Source organism: Tenebrio molitor, chromosome 8 (assembly GCF_963966145.1).
Source record: "Tenebrio molitor chromosome 8, icTenMoli1.1, whole genome shotgun sequence".
Taxonomy (NCBI): Eukaryota; Metazoa; Arthropoda; class Insecta; order Coleoptera; family Tenebrionidae; genus Tenebrio; species Tenebrio molitor.
In genome coordinates, this window is record NC_091053.1 from 7,874,279 (window position 1) to 7,890,840 (window position 16,562).

Below are 16,562 nucleotides of genomic sequence, written 5' to 3' on the forward strand. Positions count from 1 at the left end.
TTTCTGCCGCTGTAGTCTTTTTTAGAGTATTTTCAATAAATTTTCACAATTTGACGTTTCTAATAAAGTGCGCCCAATTTTGACAGATTTTAAAGGGTGTACAAAATATTGCTTGGCAATTAATTATCAATCGTTTCAAAAGGTAACTGCTCAAATACCTTCAAATTTTACATTACATTTTTAACGACAAAATCTAATCTTTTCGTTGAATCAGACAAGTGATTTACTTAATTGTTTGTGTAGACCCCTATTTTTTAATATTTAACAATCTAATAATAATCGCGCATAATTTTCGATAAAGGAAACATGTGTTAAAATTACATTTTTTAACTTGAGGTTATTTTATTATTACTAATTCAACCTTCGCCATCTAAAATATCTGCATTTTAAATTTCATAAAAATCCGTTGGCAAATAACCGAGATATTAGGCTCGAAAATCTTAGCTGAGACACCCTGTATATTGAAACCTCTTTTTGGTGTGATAAATGAAGGTGAACTCAACATACTTGTTATCACGTTACGAATTTTCATTAGCGTGAAACATTTTTTCATAAAATACTTCATTACTGCATTTATTGATACGATTGATACGAATTTGTTCCAAATCATAACAATGCATAACAAACTACTTGACAGACCCAGAACTGTTCATATGACAGATGTGGCGTTACAACGCCGTAAATAAGTAATTCTAGAAGGAAATGCATTTTAATCTCCTGTAGTTTTCTTTGTTTTGTATTAAATAAATTTTAAATCAGTAACCTACCTTATCCTTGAACCTATTTATCTGCTGCAATAAACTTTTGATTTTATTGTCCATATAAATCCTTTGGCTGAATTGTCACTTGCATTTTTATGCTTTTCACCTTTCCGAACTCAAAAATTTACTCCAAAACGTTAATTAATAAATCGTATTTAGGCAAAACATGTTATGAATGATAATTCGTAATCGGCAAATTTGTTATCGACAAAGCAACATTTCAATCGACTGTGAATTACATTTTTGAAACCCTTAGGTCGTAACCTTCCTCAATCTAGAGTCGCGCAAAATTACCAAGGCCCGATTAAAATCGTTTCTTGGAACAGGGGATTTACCACAGCTGCGGTTTTTTATTGTCGTTACCAGTATGTGTGCGAGATAAGACTTAATTTTCGTAAACATAAATAATTTATTGCTTGAATCCAGTGGCTTTGAGGTCTGTCCACCGCAGAAAAGTTGTACACCTGCGTTGTCCTTTCAACTCTCATCTTCCAAACAAAGATTCTGTCTGAACCAACAGGTTTCTCATCGCCGTCGATTTTTTCCACCCCTTAAAATGTAAACTGATAGGAGAAGTGACCTGCGCCGCCACTGTTTATTTATACAAACATCTGCAGATTTGTTGCTAACCCCACAACAATATAAAAGCGAAGAAGTGGACGGCTTGCGACAGTCTCGATCAAGACGTGAAGATGAATCTTCAGCTATTGGTCCTAGTGGTGAGCGCGGCCCTCTTGGCTGAGGCGCATGTGATACGCAGAAGTACCCAGAATGAATGTAAGTGTGACAATATTAATTTGATAGTAATCGCGACAAACCGGTTTAAACTTGAAAAAATGTTTACATACAATGTGAGTCATCTCGCATAATGAAGGTGTCAATGGTACTCATAAGAAAGACAAGGTCATCCAAACCATCTTTCATAAGAGAAATTTTGTCTGTTTTAGACAAGATGTGCGTCCCTGAGGACCTCCTCGAACTGTGCCAGCAAATGGCAGCCCAAGAGACAAAAAGCACCGCCAAAATAATCTGCATTCCGGCGCGAGACCGGTACTGTCTTCCCTCCTTTTGGCCCATTTTCGCTCACTCTCTTGTTCTAGCTTGGAGTGCATCGAGAAGATCAAACAGCACGTGGCAGACTTCGGCACCGTCGACCCCGAAGACATGTACATCGCGGCGAAGACTCCCGACGAAGACTTCGCGGTGTTTGAGGAGATCCGAACCAGAGAGGAACCCGAAGGTACTTGCAGCTTCAAGGTTAACCGCTACTGACCGGTTGTTTACAGCTGAATTCCGGTACGAAGCCGTGGCCGTCATCCACAAAGACTGGGTCATCAACGGGATCGAGGGTCTGAAGGGGCTCGATTCGTGCCACACCGGCGTGGGTCGAAACGTCGGCTACAAAATCCCGCTGACCAAGCTGAAGCAGAAGGGCATCATCGGGAGCTTGAACGAGCCAGAATTGAGTCCGCGTGAAAATGAATTGAAGGCGTTCTCTAAGCTCTTCAATAAGGCGTGCATCGTAGGGAAGTGGTCGCCGGATCCTAAGATTAATCTCAGCTGGAGTGAGTACAGTCGCGGATTATGGATCCAGAAGTGTTTATTTTTATTTTAGAGAAGAAGTACTCCAATCTGTGCGCACTGTGCGAGCACCCGGAGATTTGCGATTACCCTGACAACTTCTCTGGGTACGACGGAGCGCTGAGGTGCTTGGCTCACAATGGGGGACAAGTGGCGTGGACTAAAGTCATTTACGTTAGGAAATTCTTTGGGGTACTACCACCACTAGTATGCAAATTTTCCTAGACTAACTCGCTTGTTCCAGCTCCCTGTCGGTGCGACCCCAGCGCAACCCACCAAAGAGAACCCAGACGACTTCGCTTATCTATGTCCCGACGGTACTCGAGTACCTGTCACAGGTACTCCGTGCCGTTGGGCAGCTCGACCTTGGCAAGGTTACATGGCCAACGCCGATGTGGTCAAAACCGTTGGTGAGCTTCGCCGCAAAATCGAAAATCTTGATACTGTAGGTACCAAAAACCACGCACCTTGGCTGGAGAAAGTTCTAGAACTGAACGATAAGACCGTACCTAAAGAAAACAAAGTCATCTCACCTGGAGACTACTTAGACAAAGCCAACTACACAGATGTGATAGAGCGCGATTATGGACCGCCTTTCAAAACGGTACGTTTCTGTGTGACCTCGAAAGACGAGTTGGCAAAATGCGAGGGTCTGTCCAAATCAGCTTTCTCGAGGAATATTCGACCGAGATTCGGTTGCGTCGAAGAAAAAACAGTTTTTGATTGCATGAAAGCCGTCAGAGACAACGGTGCTGACATCATAACACTCGATGGAGGACTGGTCGACAAAGCCCAAAGAGAGTACAATCTAGTACCGATTGTTGGGGAACAATATGGTAATCTGGGAGGATCGTATTACGCAGTAGCGGTGGTGAAGAAGGGCTCCAAATTCAAATCTTTCGCTGATTTGAAAGGTGCTAAATCTTGCCACACTGGAATAGGACGTACCGCGGGTTACAACGCCCCTTTGTACACCTTGATCAAGCAGAATTTGATCGAGAAGTCCAAGTGTCCTTATCCCAAAGCCCTTGCAGACTTCTTCTCTGCCAGCTGTTTGCCAGGTGCCAAAGATCCAAAACACGAAATCGATGCCACTCAATCTACCAAGCTTTGTGCGCTTTGTGGAGGTGACGTCGACAAGAAAGATTCTTCCACCAAGTGCAACTTCGATTCCACCGAATCTTACAGCGGGTACACTGGAGCTTTCCGGTGTTTGGTCCAAGGAGGAGGCGACGTAGCTTTCGTCAAGCACGTGACAGTACCAGGGAACACAGGTACTAACAACAACAACAACACATTTTGTCTTTGATTTTATCATTTGATGTGTACACAGATGGGAAAAACCCTGACAGCTGGGCTGCCAATTTGAAGTCGCAGGATTACGAACTCTTGTGCCCCAATGGAGGACGAGTACCGGTTGATCAATACGAAAGTTGTAATTTGGCCCACGCTCCGCCCCATATGGTAGGTCTGGAACAATCGAGGTTCAGTGGTTACGAGGTTTGTTGCAGGTGGTTACAAGTCATTCGAAGAGCGACGGAGAAGTCGATGAAATTCGCAATCTTTTGATTTCTGCGAGTACCCAATACACCAAGAGACCGGATTTGTTCAAGCTGTTCGGGTCTTTCAACGGAAAGAAAGATTTGCTCTTCAAAGATTCGGCGACTGGGCTGATCTCGATTACCGGCGAGTCCGAAATACAGAAAGAATATTCGAAGGTGCTCGCGGTCGTCAACGCTTGCTCTTGAGACGGTGGTACCAGATTTTAATAGAGAACTAGTTTTATATTGTCATAGTTGCTAATTTAGTAGATATGTAAGGAAATGCTAAATAAAAAGATTTAAAATTATTTCTGTAAATGTATTCCAAAAATATGACGAAGCCTGCACTTCAAGACTGTGATTTGAGTCTTACAACTTTGGCTTGACCCCAAGAGAGTGTTGTTTGCTCTGAAATTCAAATCAAATACGTGTGGAAAAATTCAAGGTTGGCTCAAATTTTACAAAGATTTTGCACGTCTTGAAAAGAGAACTCCCTTATTGAAATTTTGGAAGGAGGCTTATTTGGTGTCCTAAGTTTGTTTTTACTATTGTAAAAAAAACTTTTTGCACCTGCAAAAAAAAAGACTAACCTTCTTAAGACTTTTTTTTATTCTTACATTGTCTTTGAAATTTTTTTAACGATATGACCTGTCATGGTTCCCCTGGAGGAATCTAAGATTATTAATTTCAACGGGAAATCATAAACAGTGTATAGCACAGTTGGTTGCAAAAAAAAAACGGAAACTGTCAGAATAAAATTGACGCATTTTTACAATTTCTCCATAGTGTGAAACTGTGAAACCTTCTTACGAGAGATTCAATGACATTTAAAAAAATTATCTGATAGGTATTGTCAAGTAGACAATTATGCAATTGCCAAATGGATAAACCAAATTTACATTAGGAAAATTTTCGTTTCCCGTTTTTTTGCAACCAACTGTACCTACTGTCACGAGCAATAAATTTTGTTGGATTGTGATAAATTAAAATTTTTCCCCTACCTGATTATGCCCATGTCAACAAAGTGTCAAAAAATGAGGAAAAAATGACAATTAATGCCATTCAACATGATGATAAGTTAGAATGTTTATGACCGTTTTACAATGGAGCATTTTCCAATGGGTCACAAAGAGTGACATTGACGACCAAAATTTATTGCTCTCAACTGTACATTGTTTTTTTGGGTTTAAGTAATCATAACTTTATAGTATATTTTTTGCTGGTAGGCGGTTGCGCACGCCATTTACAAAATCCTGCAACGAAATGCGACCTCCCTATTGGTTAGTGGACTAGAGTAACCAATAGGGAGGTCGCATTTCGTTGCAGGTTTTTGTAAATGGCGCGCGCAACCGCCTACCAGGAAAAAATAGACTATAGTAATTTTTTTGTTGTGATTTACGCGTACTTTATTAGACAAAGATAGCATTTTCACCTGTGCAACTATTGCAGAGCAAGGTTATGTTAACACCATAAGAACTATTCGACACTCACCGAAAGATTTTAACCATTTTTCTCACTGACGATGAAAATAATTAAAAGTACACCGTTTTGTCATTTCTTTGGCATTTTGCAAAATAAGAGATGTTAAATTGAGTGCTGCTATATTTAAAATCTGATTTTGTCACCAAGATAAAAATGGAGTTGAAAACAAAAGGAACATTTTTCAGTAATCCAACACAACAAAAATTAAAACCCTTTCAGTAAGTCAGGTCAAACTTTGAAATACCAAGTGACTTTTAATGATTGAGACACATTTACTGGGTTGGTACGCCTAGTTATTTGTCAAAGAGTTGTCTGTTGATTCGCTTTCTAGGATCTCGGCAAGTCCCATGATTGATTCAACATTTGCAGAGTATGCAACCCACATTGCCCGAAACCAGAATTTTATTTTTGTTCACAACAGCCTTAAATAGTTCTATTTCATTTAAAATTAAGATTTTAGAAATAAATAATGACTATTTGTTTTATTTTGACTTTGGAACTATGGAACTATCATATCACATTTGAATTCGACAGTCAAGTGTACCAACATAAAATCGCAAATTTGTTGCCAACGGAACAAAAATAATTTCATTCATTAAAAGTCACCCGGTATTTGTCGACATAGACAATAAATAATTGTTTTAAATTGAAACGAGTGTAATTTTGTTTATTTGGTGCCAATTTCTTATTAATTGCAAATACGTTTTTAAGTGGACGAGTATAAAAATTTCAAATAGGTACCCAGTTTAAATAGCATAAGGAAAAGATTATTCTATCAATAACCCAGGACCCAGGTTTATATTAATAGGTAGCGTAGGGTAACGTATTTTTGCGAATTTGATGCATGTACAGTCACGAGCAATAAATTTTGGTCGTCAAGGTCATTCTTTGACACAATGGAAAGTGCTCTAATATGAAACGGGCATAACCTCTAATAAATTCTACTTGTCTTGTCTTGTCAAGATCTTGTCAACTTCTTGGAAATCCCAACTGGGTTGTCACCCTTGCTTCTGACACATTCGTCTCTATCAGCGACATAATTTTTACTCTGTTTATTGACATTGGTCCTAATTAAGCAGGCAAAATTTTTAATTTGTAACAGTAGTGGGAAATTCCAAAATGATCTGGTCGCGACTGTAAAACATCGATCGACATCGGTAAAAACCCTTTCAGAAACCCATGAAAAAAAATAAATTATACATTACATAATTATATTAAGTATCATTTACACATCCACATATATTTTAACAACTCCACACAACAAATTTAAATCAATACTTTAACACAGTTTATCCATGGAATATACTCTGATTGACTTTACAGAGAGATGCATATTTGAAAAGTAGGTACACTTAACTAAGCCGATTGACATGAATTATAATCCCTTCTATTTGCAACAGCACACGTTCAAATCTGTATTGAGTGTATTAAACTTGTTTGAACTTGACATAAAACAACCATAAATTTACCGATGCACTTTTTACGATGATTTGTTGAAACGGTAGAAAACATGAATGAGTAGAAGAAATTATTTACATCTGATACTCAAATCTACTTAAAAAACTAATACTCCATAAGCACAGCAACAATTTTTCGTAATTCCTTACTAACACAGCCACTTCTTCCCGATACTATCACAGCCTAACATTACACAGTGTTAAAACCGAGAATAAATAGACGGGAATCAACTAAAAATAGCCCCACTAGAAGTGCATTAATTCAATTAGAATGCACTTTAATTCTCGCTAACCGAGTTGATAAAACTCTGTTTCCTCGTCGTCTTGGTGCCGTTGTTTCTGCCGCTAGATGGCGTAACCGGCTCTTTGACCCCCTCGTTGGCACCTCCCCGCCTCCACAATCGGACAAGACTTGCCCTGAAGTTATCGGACAACACTCCGTACACGACCGGATTGACTAAAGTATTAAGGAATGCAATGATCAAAGCGGCGATGAAGTGGTGAGACCTCAGGAAAAAATTCTTGTCGTCGGTGGGCCTCCTCCCGTCTATGTAGATCAAGAGCATGACCACCGTGATGGGCAGCCACATGAGGAGGACCACGACGACGTTGAGGAAGAGCACCCGGACAACTTTGATGTGCTTGTTGAGTCGAATCTCTTCGTGCTGCGAGAGCGAGCCTTGGCGACCGTTCGGCGAGGAGGCCATCTGCGTGGAGAAGCGACGAGGCCAAGGGACGAAGATGTCCGACATGCTGAGCTCGGACTGACGACGGGCTTGGGCGCGGTTGCACCCCTTGATCTCCACGGCGCTGACCATGACGCAAGACGAGGCCCAAGTGTTCTTGGTCGAGATGATCTTGTGGAAGATGCGTTGGTAATGGTAGATCAGCATGACCATGGGGAGGAGACAGGCGAAGACGACGACCGGCATGACGAAGCAGGCCGAGAAGTGGACGTTGGTCGATTTGGGAAAGACGAGAGTGCAGATTCTCTTGCCGTCGTCGGTGGAGAGCTCGCGGAACCAGAGGGGGACGGGAATGAAGACGACGGCTGTTGATATCCACACGATGGCGGAGAAGAGGCTGGCTTGCCGGGGAGTCATCTTGGAGCGGTAAGGGGGCACGACGATGCATCGATGGCGGTCCATGCTGATCAGCGCCAAGGTCCACAGGAGGACGATGCCGGAAACGAACTACAACACAGATCCAGAGAGTCAAAATCACCTCAAATACAATCGGATTGTGTTTATAATAGTCATTTGTGCATCAAGGCCAAAAAGTGCATCTTTTTCGTTCAAGTTTGAGTTTTCCGGCCGAGGCGCAACCGAGGCTTCAAATAAGCGAGGACAAAAGGCACTTTTTGGCAGAAGTACACATTAAATGTTTTAGGCGACCGCACGAACTAGGTACAATAGAATTAAAATATGTAGATAAATTTATTTTTTTAATAGTATGTATTTGTTATCAGCTTGCCTACAAAACTAGAAATTTACTATTTGCAATACAATTACATACTTATTTACATAATTTATAGTGACAGGACAATTATCGGATTTGTCGGTTTCGTTGCTAACTTACTAACCTGACCAACAGATGGCGCCACGGTCAGCATCCGAAAAACAATTACTTTTCGTCCGCTTGTGAGTACGAAAAATTGCCGTTTTCATTAAGGGTGTCTAAAAGGGCTATTATTGTTCCATTTATGGTCAGTTCCGACAAAACAGCAGTAAGAAATCGCATCCCCGAATGGAGAATTTCCCCGCTGAGGATCCCTTTTCGCCCTGCACAACGCCAGCCACTTTCGGTGTTAATGACTTTGAAAACTGTCATTACGAGATTTAGTCTACCGTAACGTGCCGTTATAAACGCCAAAGCACAACTTTAACGGTTTGCAGAAGTTTTAAAAACATTTTTACGGTCGGTACAGGCGATAAAATCGCTGGAATATGGAGAAATCACAGGAAAACCGACTGCATTTATGACAACATAACCAACTTCAAATAAACAAACGAGCGCAATTTTCGAAAATGGCAGCCGCAAAGTTAATCGGAAGTGACATTAGTGCGGGCCAAGGCTGTACGTGTCACTAGGGCTCGGATCTAGATTCTCGGCTTGTTTGCTTTGTGTTGTTACGACCGCCGAGTTATTTTTTCAATTCGAGACGGTAAAATATACAAGATGTGGAGAATATACAATTGGAGGTGATTTGTACGGACGTTTCCCGTACAGATGTAAATAGATGTGGAGGTCGTAGGTGCAATTAACCTACGGTTTTTCCACAGCATACAATCATTTTGTGCTGATCCACACGGAGATTTGTTTTGATTTCAACTGGGAAATCGATGCATTTGTATTACAAGCTACGATTCTACGATCTTGCAAAATCTGCACAACTTGTGCACTTCTCAGGGAAAGTCATGATAGTTGCTCGATGATTGCGACTCACGACAATATCATGATCTATAGTCAGTCTATTTTTTAATTATAGTCCGAGTCAAGAGTCGACATGACCTGTATCTGCTTTTGACATTTGACAGCAGCCCATGATGCTACCAATATTTGAAAATTTATGTAGGCAAAATGACACATACAGGGTGTCTCAAAATTCACGAATTCCGAATTCAGAGCATTGTAGGGAATCACTTCAGTAGTCAAAATATGGAAATAAAAAAAAATCGGGACTCCCCCACAAAGATACATTGGTCTGAAGGTCCACTCTTTGAAGTGCGTTTTCTTCAAATAGAGGCTGTTTTATTGTTATGTATGGTGTAGATGATCTTCTTCAGGAAGAGCGAATTTTTCGAGCTCCACTGGGTCCTTCCCTACCACGCTCTGAATTCGGAATTCGCGAATTTTGAGACACCCTGTATATCATTACAAATTTCAATTTTTGAGATTTTGATTGTGTTCTTTTGTGCTTTCTTGGTTTTTCTGCAAACTCAATCCTCCGTTTTCATTTTGTCTTTCAAAAAACCGCTTCCTTCAGAACTCTTTTGATAACTAGTTATCATCTAATAGGTAAGAGACAGAGGTGGCTCGGTGGCTGCATGGCTGTTGGAGACAGTGCTCCGAGGTCGCGGTCCTGGCGCTAGTGAGTTCGAATCCCACCGAAGGGGGAGGATTTTTTCGAAGGAAGGAACCTCCGCCGGGCCATGGATGTGTGTGTATGTCTATCAGGGGCTGACGGTAGGGTGGTGGCAGGAAGAGCGACACTTTTCCGACACCACCGCGAGGTCAGCAGGGTGCGAATCCCAGGCCGGATGGGCGGCCTCCCATGGATGTTGTGTGTTGTATTCGTGTTGTGTCGTCCAGAAAAACGAGAAAGGAGAAGAGAGGGTGGGCGTGGGTGGCTGGGGAAAGTACTCCGGAGCCCCGCCGCACCACATAAGGAAAAAGGAGAAAAACAAGCCGACCGTAAAAAGGTACTTGATAGGCCAAGTGGTGAAAGGGGAAAGGCTATATTAAAAAAAAAAAAACTAATTACTACTACTAATACCTATTAAAAATTGTTGAAAACAACACTAAACAACCACGTTTAGATTGTCTTTCTTTCTTCCTAGATTTTGTTTCAGCAACGCCATGAATTAGTTTACCCCCTTTCCCCTTACATGTTAACTTCCAGTCTTGTAAGTTTCCGCGCAATTCCAATATTATTTTTGCAATTACAAATTCTGCAAATGAATCTGTCCACTTGCTGACCAGCTTTTCATTGGCATCATATGGTGGAAATTTCAAGCAAAATTAAACAAAATTATCACAAATGTGGGACGGGAATAATACAATACGTACATACAAGAGTTCAATAGCTTGTTTTACATTATGTTGAAAAGAGATAGCAATATAACAGTTGTTCTGCTTATTATGACTATAATTAAAAAATGGACTTTAAATAAAATGCTTGAGTTTGGTAGGGGTAAAGACCTCCGTTTATTAACTCTAAGCTACACGCTCTTGTCTACTAAAGTTTTTCGTTCTACATCAAGGGAAGTTTGTAACGAGACGAAAGTGCATTAACTGAGAGTGCACCTTTATGTACAACAGTAAAAGAGGGGTTGGCAATTTAAACATGGTAGTATAAGTTAAAAAATGACGCCAAACATAATTTTAAATCCAAGTGGATTGTTTTTTCGCCTTGATTCTTTTTTCATTCGTAAAGTCGACAATTTTTGATAATTCACAACTTGTATCCAACATTTTAGCTAGTTGTCTGCTTCTTTGATCATGTCTTTTTTACATATTTAATTTTCTCTATCAATCTGAATGTTTCCATGTAAAGAGCGTTCAAAAAAATATGGTAAGTGGGGGAAATACTTGTTTTTGCTTCCATTAACAGACGGCGTAGCTTCGTCAGTTATCAAACCATGTATGCCAAGCGTCATTTATTCAAGGAGATGCAGTGGTGTCAATTATTTCTTTTGCAAAAAACAGTTCCTTTCTGAACTAACCACCGAGAGTATTTGTGGTTTTGTTAGCGCTGTATGATGGTATTTTACTTTACAGTAAAAAGAGAGGTTATGTACCTGAAGGAAGACTAAAAGCATAGGTACCAACTCTAAAGACGACCTGCGTTTGTAAGAAAGGGAGAAAAGCACAACGTGCTTGACTACATTTTTTTACTCTAGTTAGGTACCTGTGTCATTCTTCTGCGTTTGTTTATCCCATTTATGTAGTCACCAGTGGAACGGCCCGTGCTTACGCACTAAAATCAATAAAATATTAAAATTTTACGCTCATTTTCAATATCTCTTTCTTCTTGGCTTCTGTGTTTCCGCCTACATCTTTGTCGTTCCCTATTTTCTGCTCTTTGTCGCTCAAGTTCGTCTAAATTATCCATTATTGTAATATTTTTCTTATAAAATTAATGACAGGTTTTACTGTCAAAAGGGATGTGTCATAGCAACACAGTTTCGTGGGTACCGCCATATTGTGACACGAAACGGACACCTATTTGCATTACGGTATTAAAGATACGTTTCATCTTCTATTCCGTTCGTATAATTTCGTGAAAGAATAGTTATTTGTATCACAAGGCTAGAAAACGTCATTTTGCAAGTTTGAGCACGGTTTGTGTGCGCAAAGACGTTAGCCGAGGCGCCACAAGTGCATTTCTAGACGTACTATGGCGGCCAAAAAAAAATTTTGGCCGTCACTTTCTTGACATTCAAGTAAAGTGTAAATAAACCTTTAGGAATTGTAACCACTTTCGATTCTTGTCATTTTGACAAAAGCTCAGATATTCCAAAAATCCGACACGAATAAACAAAATTAGAACAATCGTACATAGATAACCCGAGGTAAACGTTCTGCGTAGTAGAAATGACAAAATAATTTTGAGTTTTGAAATTTACCACCCAAAAAATAACATTCATAATCAAGACGGTAATCATGATGACAATAAAGTACGGATTACAATTTTTTTTTTTTTAATTGACAGACAATGACGGCCAAAGTTTTTTGGCCGGCATAGTACACATACACAAACATTTTTCGGCCGACAAGTTTATTTAAAGCGAAACAATAATTTTTGTTAAAATATTACCGGAATTTATTTTTCTTCTATTGGCAACATAAAAGATCCAAGAAGCGACTGTGACACCACAAAAGTCAATCAATTCCTCACATATTCAAAACTGTCGTCGTCCTCTCTATTATCCCTAACCCGTCACCAGTTGTCCATGAGGGTTGTCAAGCTGGTGGCCGCCTGCCCGTACGTCTGATAACCCCCTCGACCTCTACTGATTCGACTTGTGCTATGCACAATGTACACCTTGCGATAAATGATACAGATTTATCCAAAGCGAATACATATTTCATACTTAAAAATTGTACAAAAATTTCACACGACATTGAAATTCAGGACCGCCAACCTAACATCCTTCATTAAAAATTCCTGTTATATTTTCTTGTCAAGGCACGCAAATGCCATTTTCCAGACGCTTTAGACAAACGAAAAATCAGTATTTTCTCAACGGAGGCCGAAAAAATCTTTTATTTTTCACTTTAGTATAATTGCATGATAACTCCTAGGATACGAAATACGTAAACATGTCCATAACAACCGGGGAATAATAACAGGGCGTATTAAGAATAAGCGGGCGTAATGAATTCATAACGCCCTCATCAATTCATAATTGGAAAGATGCCATTTTTTTTTAAGAACACGTATACTGAAAAATAAAATCTCGTATGCACCACGGCGTCACCGAATGATTACGCCTATCGAACGATATCCATCTCTCGGGCTAAAACACTGGAGGTGGATTCATCGTTCTCCGGGCGTAATCATCGTTGTAACGCCCTTGGTGCATAAATAGCTAATTTTGTTTCAATTTACTTTCATATGTCTATGTATAGTTTAAAGAAACGAGATTCGTACTGTCGGTAATTTTTTCTAACACCTTTTTTCCACCATACCATTTAAACTACCAACTTCTACCAAAATATTCTAAACAGTTCAAAGTTTTTCAGTGATACAGAGCTATGAGAGAAAATACCCTCATAGCTCTGTATCACTGAATTATCGATGTCTTTGAATATTGTTTTGTCACCCTATAATAGTAGTGTAAGACAGCATGTCTCTTCAACGCCTACTACGAGGTGAAATTTAAAAAGACATCCGCAATTTATGCCCCTTTTGCACACCACTAATAGCGCGAGAGTCTAAAGACCATAACAAATCTGAAATATTTCTGACCGTGAGATCCATTCCATAATTACTGAGTACTTTTGGTATTTGAAAAGCGGACCAAATCAGTCGAATGCGAACTGTGACAGCGAAGATCGATAAGTCTCCACAAAAGTTAGTTCTACTAGTTTTAAATTTACTAAAGTTTGTTGCAAAAGTACATTTAATTTACACAAGGTGAGTTTATCACTGAGCATCCTGTTTCTGTTATAGTGAGTCTATCCATTCTAATAATTGATGATTTGATTTGATCATGGAGATAATTAAACACAACTGGTATGGTAACTCTTTGAATTATTTTATTTTATGTGAACACTGTTATACATATGTATGTTAAGGCACCGATTTTTTGATATCATATTAACGATCTGCTGAGATCACCGTTGTTTTGATATTATTGTTAGCATTAAGAGACTTAGGTTAGGCAACTTTGCGATATGAGGAGTAGTACGGGTGGTCTCGTGCCTGCGGCACAGGGAAAACCACCCCCACCAGCAGCGTTCATCGAGATAACACCTGTATTTTTGTGACCTTATCCATACCTGAAATATACTAATTCAATCATTCGAGTATTCGTTTGCTAACGACCCCTCTTTGAGCTTATCTCCAGAGCCGCCTGACGCGAGTCAAGACGAAACGTGACCCAACATTATCGGTGTTGACTGATGTATTAATATTACTTTTACCGGTGATAACGAGTTGGTTTAACTGTGATTGAGATTACAGATTATGTTATGTAATATCCCAGTTTGAATTTAAATTGCTGCCACTAAAGGAGACCAGGAGAGAGAGTACAGGGACGTCCGAAGATGACCGAGAAGATTCCACCGCGGGGAAGTGGAGATCACTTTTTGGGGTTTTCGTTTTTAAAAGAAACGCTCGCTCGCTACTCTCGACTCTTGAATCGAACGGTTGTGTTTTTTTTTTGTTTTTGCCCTGTTAGTTTCTTTAACCGAGTGTTAGTCTTCAGTTTGTATAATTTCAAGTAGTCATTTGGTTTGTGTTTATGTCAAACGCCACGAATCGCACACATCATACACGTGCGACGTTCGCGAGGTGCGCAGTAGGGATGGGCCAAACTGTTATTTTCTGGTAACAGGTACAATCTGTTTCTGTTATTTTAAAATAACAGTTATTTTTAACAGGTTCAAAATAACAGTTGGTTTACTAACGCTCTGCTCTGTTTTTATTTACATTTATATTTCTTAATAAAATATTATTTTTCGTTTTTATTTGGAAATGCTTAATTTATTTTCAGAGCGATTATAATATTCCGCAATGCCACACTCAAACACGCAGTAACAGTCCAGTATTCACTATTCAATGAGAAATGAGATACATATTATTATAGGTACCACTTATGTCATTTTCCACAACTATTGTTTTTCAACCAATCACAGCTTCGAATATTCAAATCGATTGTCGATTATTGGGCTAGACGTTGTCTGCTCTGCAGCTCTGCTCTCTGCTTTTGTTGCGTTGTCTGTTATTTTTATACTCTGGTTTTCTGCTTCAGTACCTGTTTACGACATTTCAACTGCGACTCGACTTGTGTCGACTGGTGCCGATGTGATTGTAGTGTTCTGTTCTCTGCTGTGTGATGCGGATGTTTTTATCAAACTGTTATTTTCTAACCTGTTACTTCTAAAAACGAATAACAGGTGGCAACTGCTACAACTAAATAACTGTTGTAAAATAACAGGTTGCTAAATAACAACACATCCCTAGTGCGCAGTTAAATAGAGGTAGGATCGTTTAAATTACCATACGTGGCTGCAGGTATGTCTTGTTTCTTTGTTAATTCCGATGATGTACGGTCAAATGAAGTAATAATCATGGGGTTTCCTATGAGCGAATGAGATCTTGGGGCGTTGTGTAACACGTGGTCGGAGCGCGTGGGGTGGTAAACGGTAGTCCATTTCGGGAACGGCCCTACATTTGCCGCAAGGAAAACCGAGGCACGTGTTTGGCCGGAATTATGTTGTAGACGCGGGGGCAAATTGACCACGTTGCAATGAAAAACGAGGGCCTACCAAGGGGGCCTTCTGGGGTTGCCGATATGGCGTTCCACAGGGCTTCTCCATGATGTGTGGCCCTGGCTGTGGAGCTCTTCACGCCCTTGGTGGAAGCCTCTATTTCATTATGTGTGGGTTCACAGTGGAGCTTCGGAGGACACAAACCGGGGCACTGGGGAATAATAGATTGGGGGGCGAGAACTAGGTTAACTTCGCGAGGGTAAGTAAACCACGAGTTACGCGAGGAGGTGAGAGGGCGAGAGTGTAGTATTCCGTTAGGGTCTTAATTATTGTCAATTTGAGTTTTGTTTATTCATTCTTCTGCCATGTTGTATAAAATTTAACGTTTAGAAAAGATTATTGGTGTGCCATCGTTTGTGGATGAGTTTCGGAGGTTTTCCTCATCCCATTTACAGTGGTTGTTATTATTTTCATGTTTTAGTCTCTCGATGTCGTGTTATTTGTTGTGTTTTGTTCAATCTCCTGGCTCATAAATTGTGTTGTTATGTATTTGTTTGTCTGTTTTACATCAAACACCGCTGCAAATGAAAACGGGAACGTATTTATTCGTATATTTGCAAATTAAATACAGGCGTCCTTCCACCGATCTATATATTTTTATTTCGAAGTTTGTCCACCCCGCAGGTCTGCCATTTGCATCTCGAGCCTTCCGCCATTTTGTATAAAACACACAACGTAGGGGTTTCCTAGGGTTTTTCCGTTTCTACGACGATCACGACTTGGCCATTTTGTTCACTTTCGCGGGTTTTATTTGAATTTGCGCGGAACTGGCGATACTTGCGTTTACATTACAGTTATTTTCACCATTGAGAGTGATGATACATATTGTTGATTTGATTCGACTCATAATGACAGTTTGATGAGATCACTAATTTTGATATAATTAAGCCCCGACATGTCGAGCTAATTAATTAGGCTGTCCAATTTTTCCTGTTTCCGGCAACTGTGATAGAGTACCTGAGGGGTACTCATTGCGCGGCTCGGTACTACTCGTTTGTGATTCATGTGATTCATTTATT

General features: G+C 40.0%; 2 protein-coding genes across 3 annotated transcripts in view; one reads left to right on the top strand and one right to left on the bottom strand.

Annotated features, from left to right (window-relative positions):
- Positions 1-1,378: 1,378 nt before the first annotated feature.
- On the top strand, positions 1,379-4,191 carry Tsf1 (Transferrin 1). The gene is made up of 8 exons (XM_069056808.1): positions 1,379-1,538; positions 1,709-1,811; positions 1,862-2,001; positions 2,048-2,326; positions 2,377-2,534; positions 2,587-3,616; positions 3,676-3,806; positions 3,854-4,191. The coding sequence occupies exons 1-8, from the start codon at positions 1,454-1,456 to the stop codon at positions 4,088-4,090; spliced, it is 2,163 nt and encodes a 720-aa protein (XP_068912909.1). The 5' UTR covers positions 1,379-1,453; the 3' UTR covers positions 4,091-4,191.
- Positions 4,192-6,559: 2,368 nt separating this feature from the next.
- LOC138137430 (somatostatin receptor type 5-like) overlaps positions 6,560-16,562 on the bottom strand; it is an 82,587-nt gene continuing 72,584 nt past the window's right edge. For both annotated transcript variants that reach the window (XM_069056810.1, XM_069056809.1), the window contains exon 4: positions 6,560-8,015. In XM_069056810.1, coding sequence (XP_068912911.1) covers positions 7,101-8,015 — 915 coding nt within the window. In that variant the 3' untranslated portion in view covers positions 6,560-7,100. The remainder of the gene's footprint in view (positions 8,016-16,562) is intronic.

Bases quoted from the DNA above. Each gene is read 5' to 3' on its own strand.
- Tsf1 (XM_069056808.1), top strand. From the start codon at position 1,454: ATGAATCTTCAGCTATTGGTCCTAGTGGTGAGCGCGGCCCTCTTGGCT. The intron at 2,327-2,376 runs GTGAGTACAGTC...TTTTTATTTTAG, and splicing joins TAAGATTAATCTCAGCTGGA to AGAAGAAGTACTCCAATCTG. The intron at 3,617-3,675 runs GTACTAACAACA...ATGTGTACACAG, and splicing joins GACAGTACCAGGGAACACAG to ATGGGAAAAACCCTGACAGC.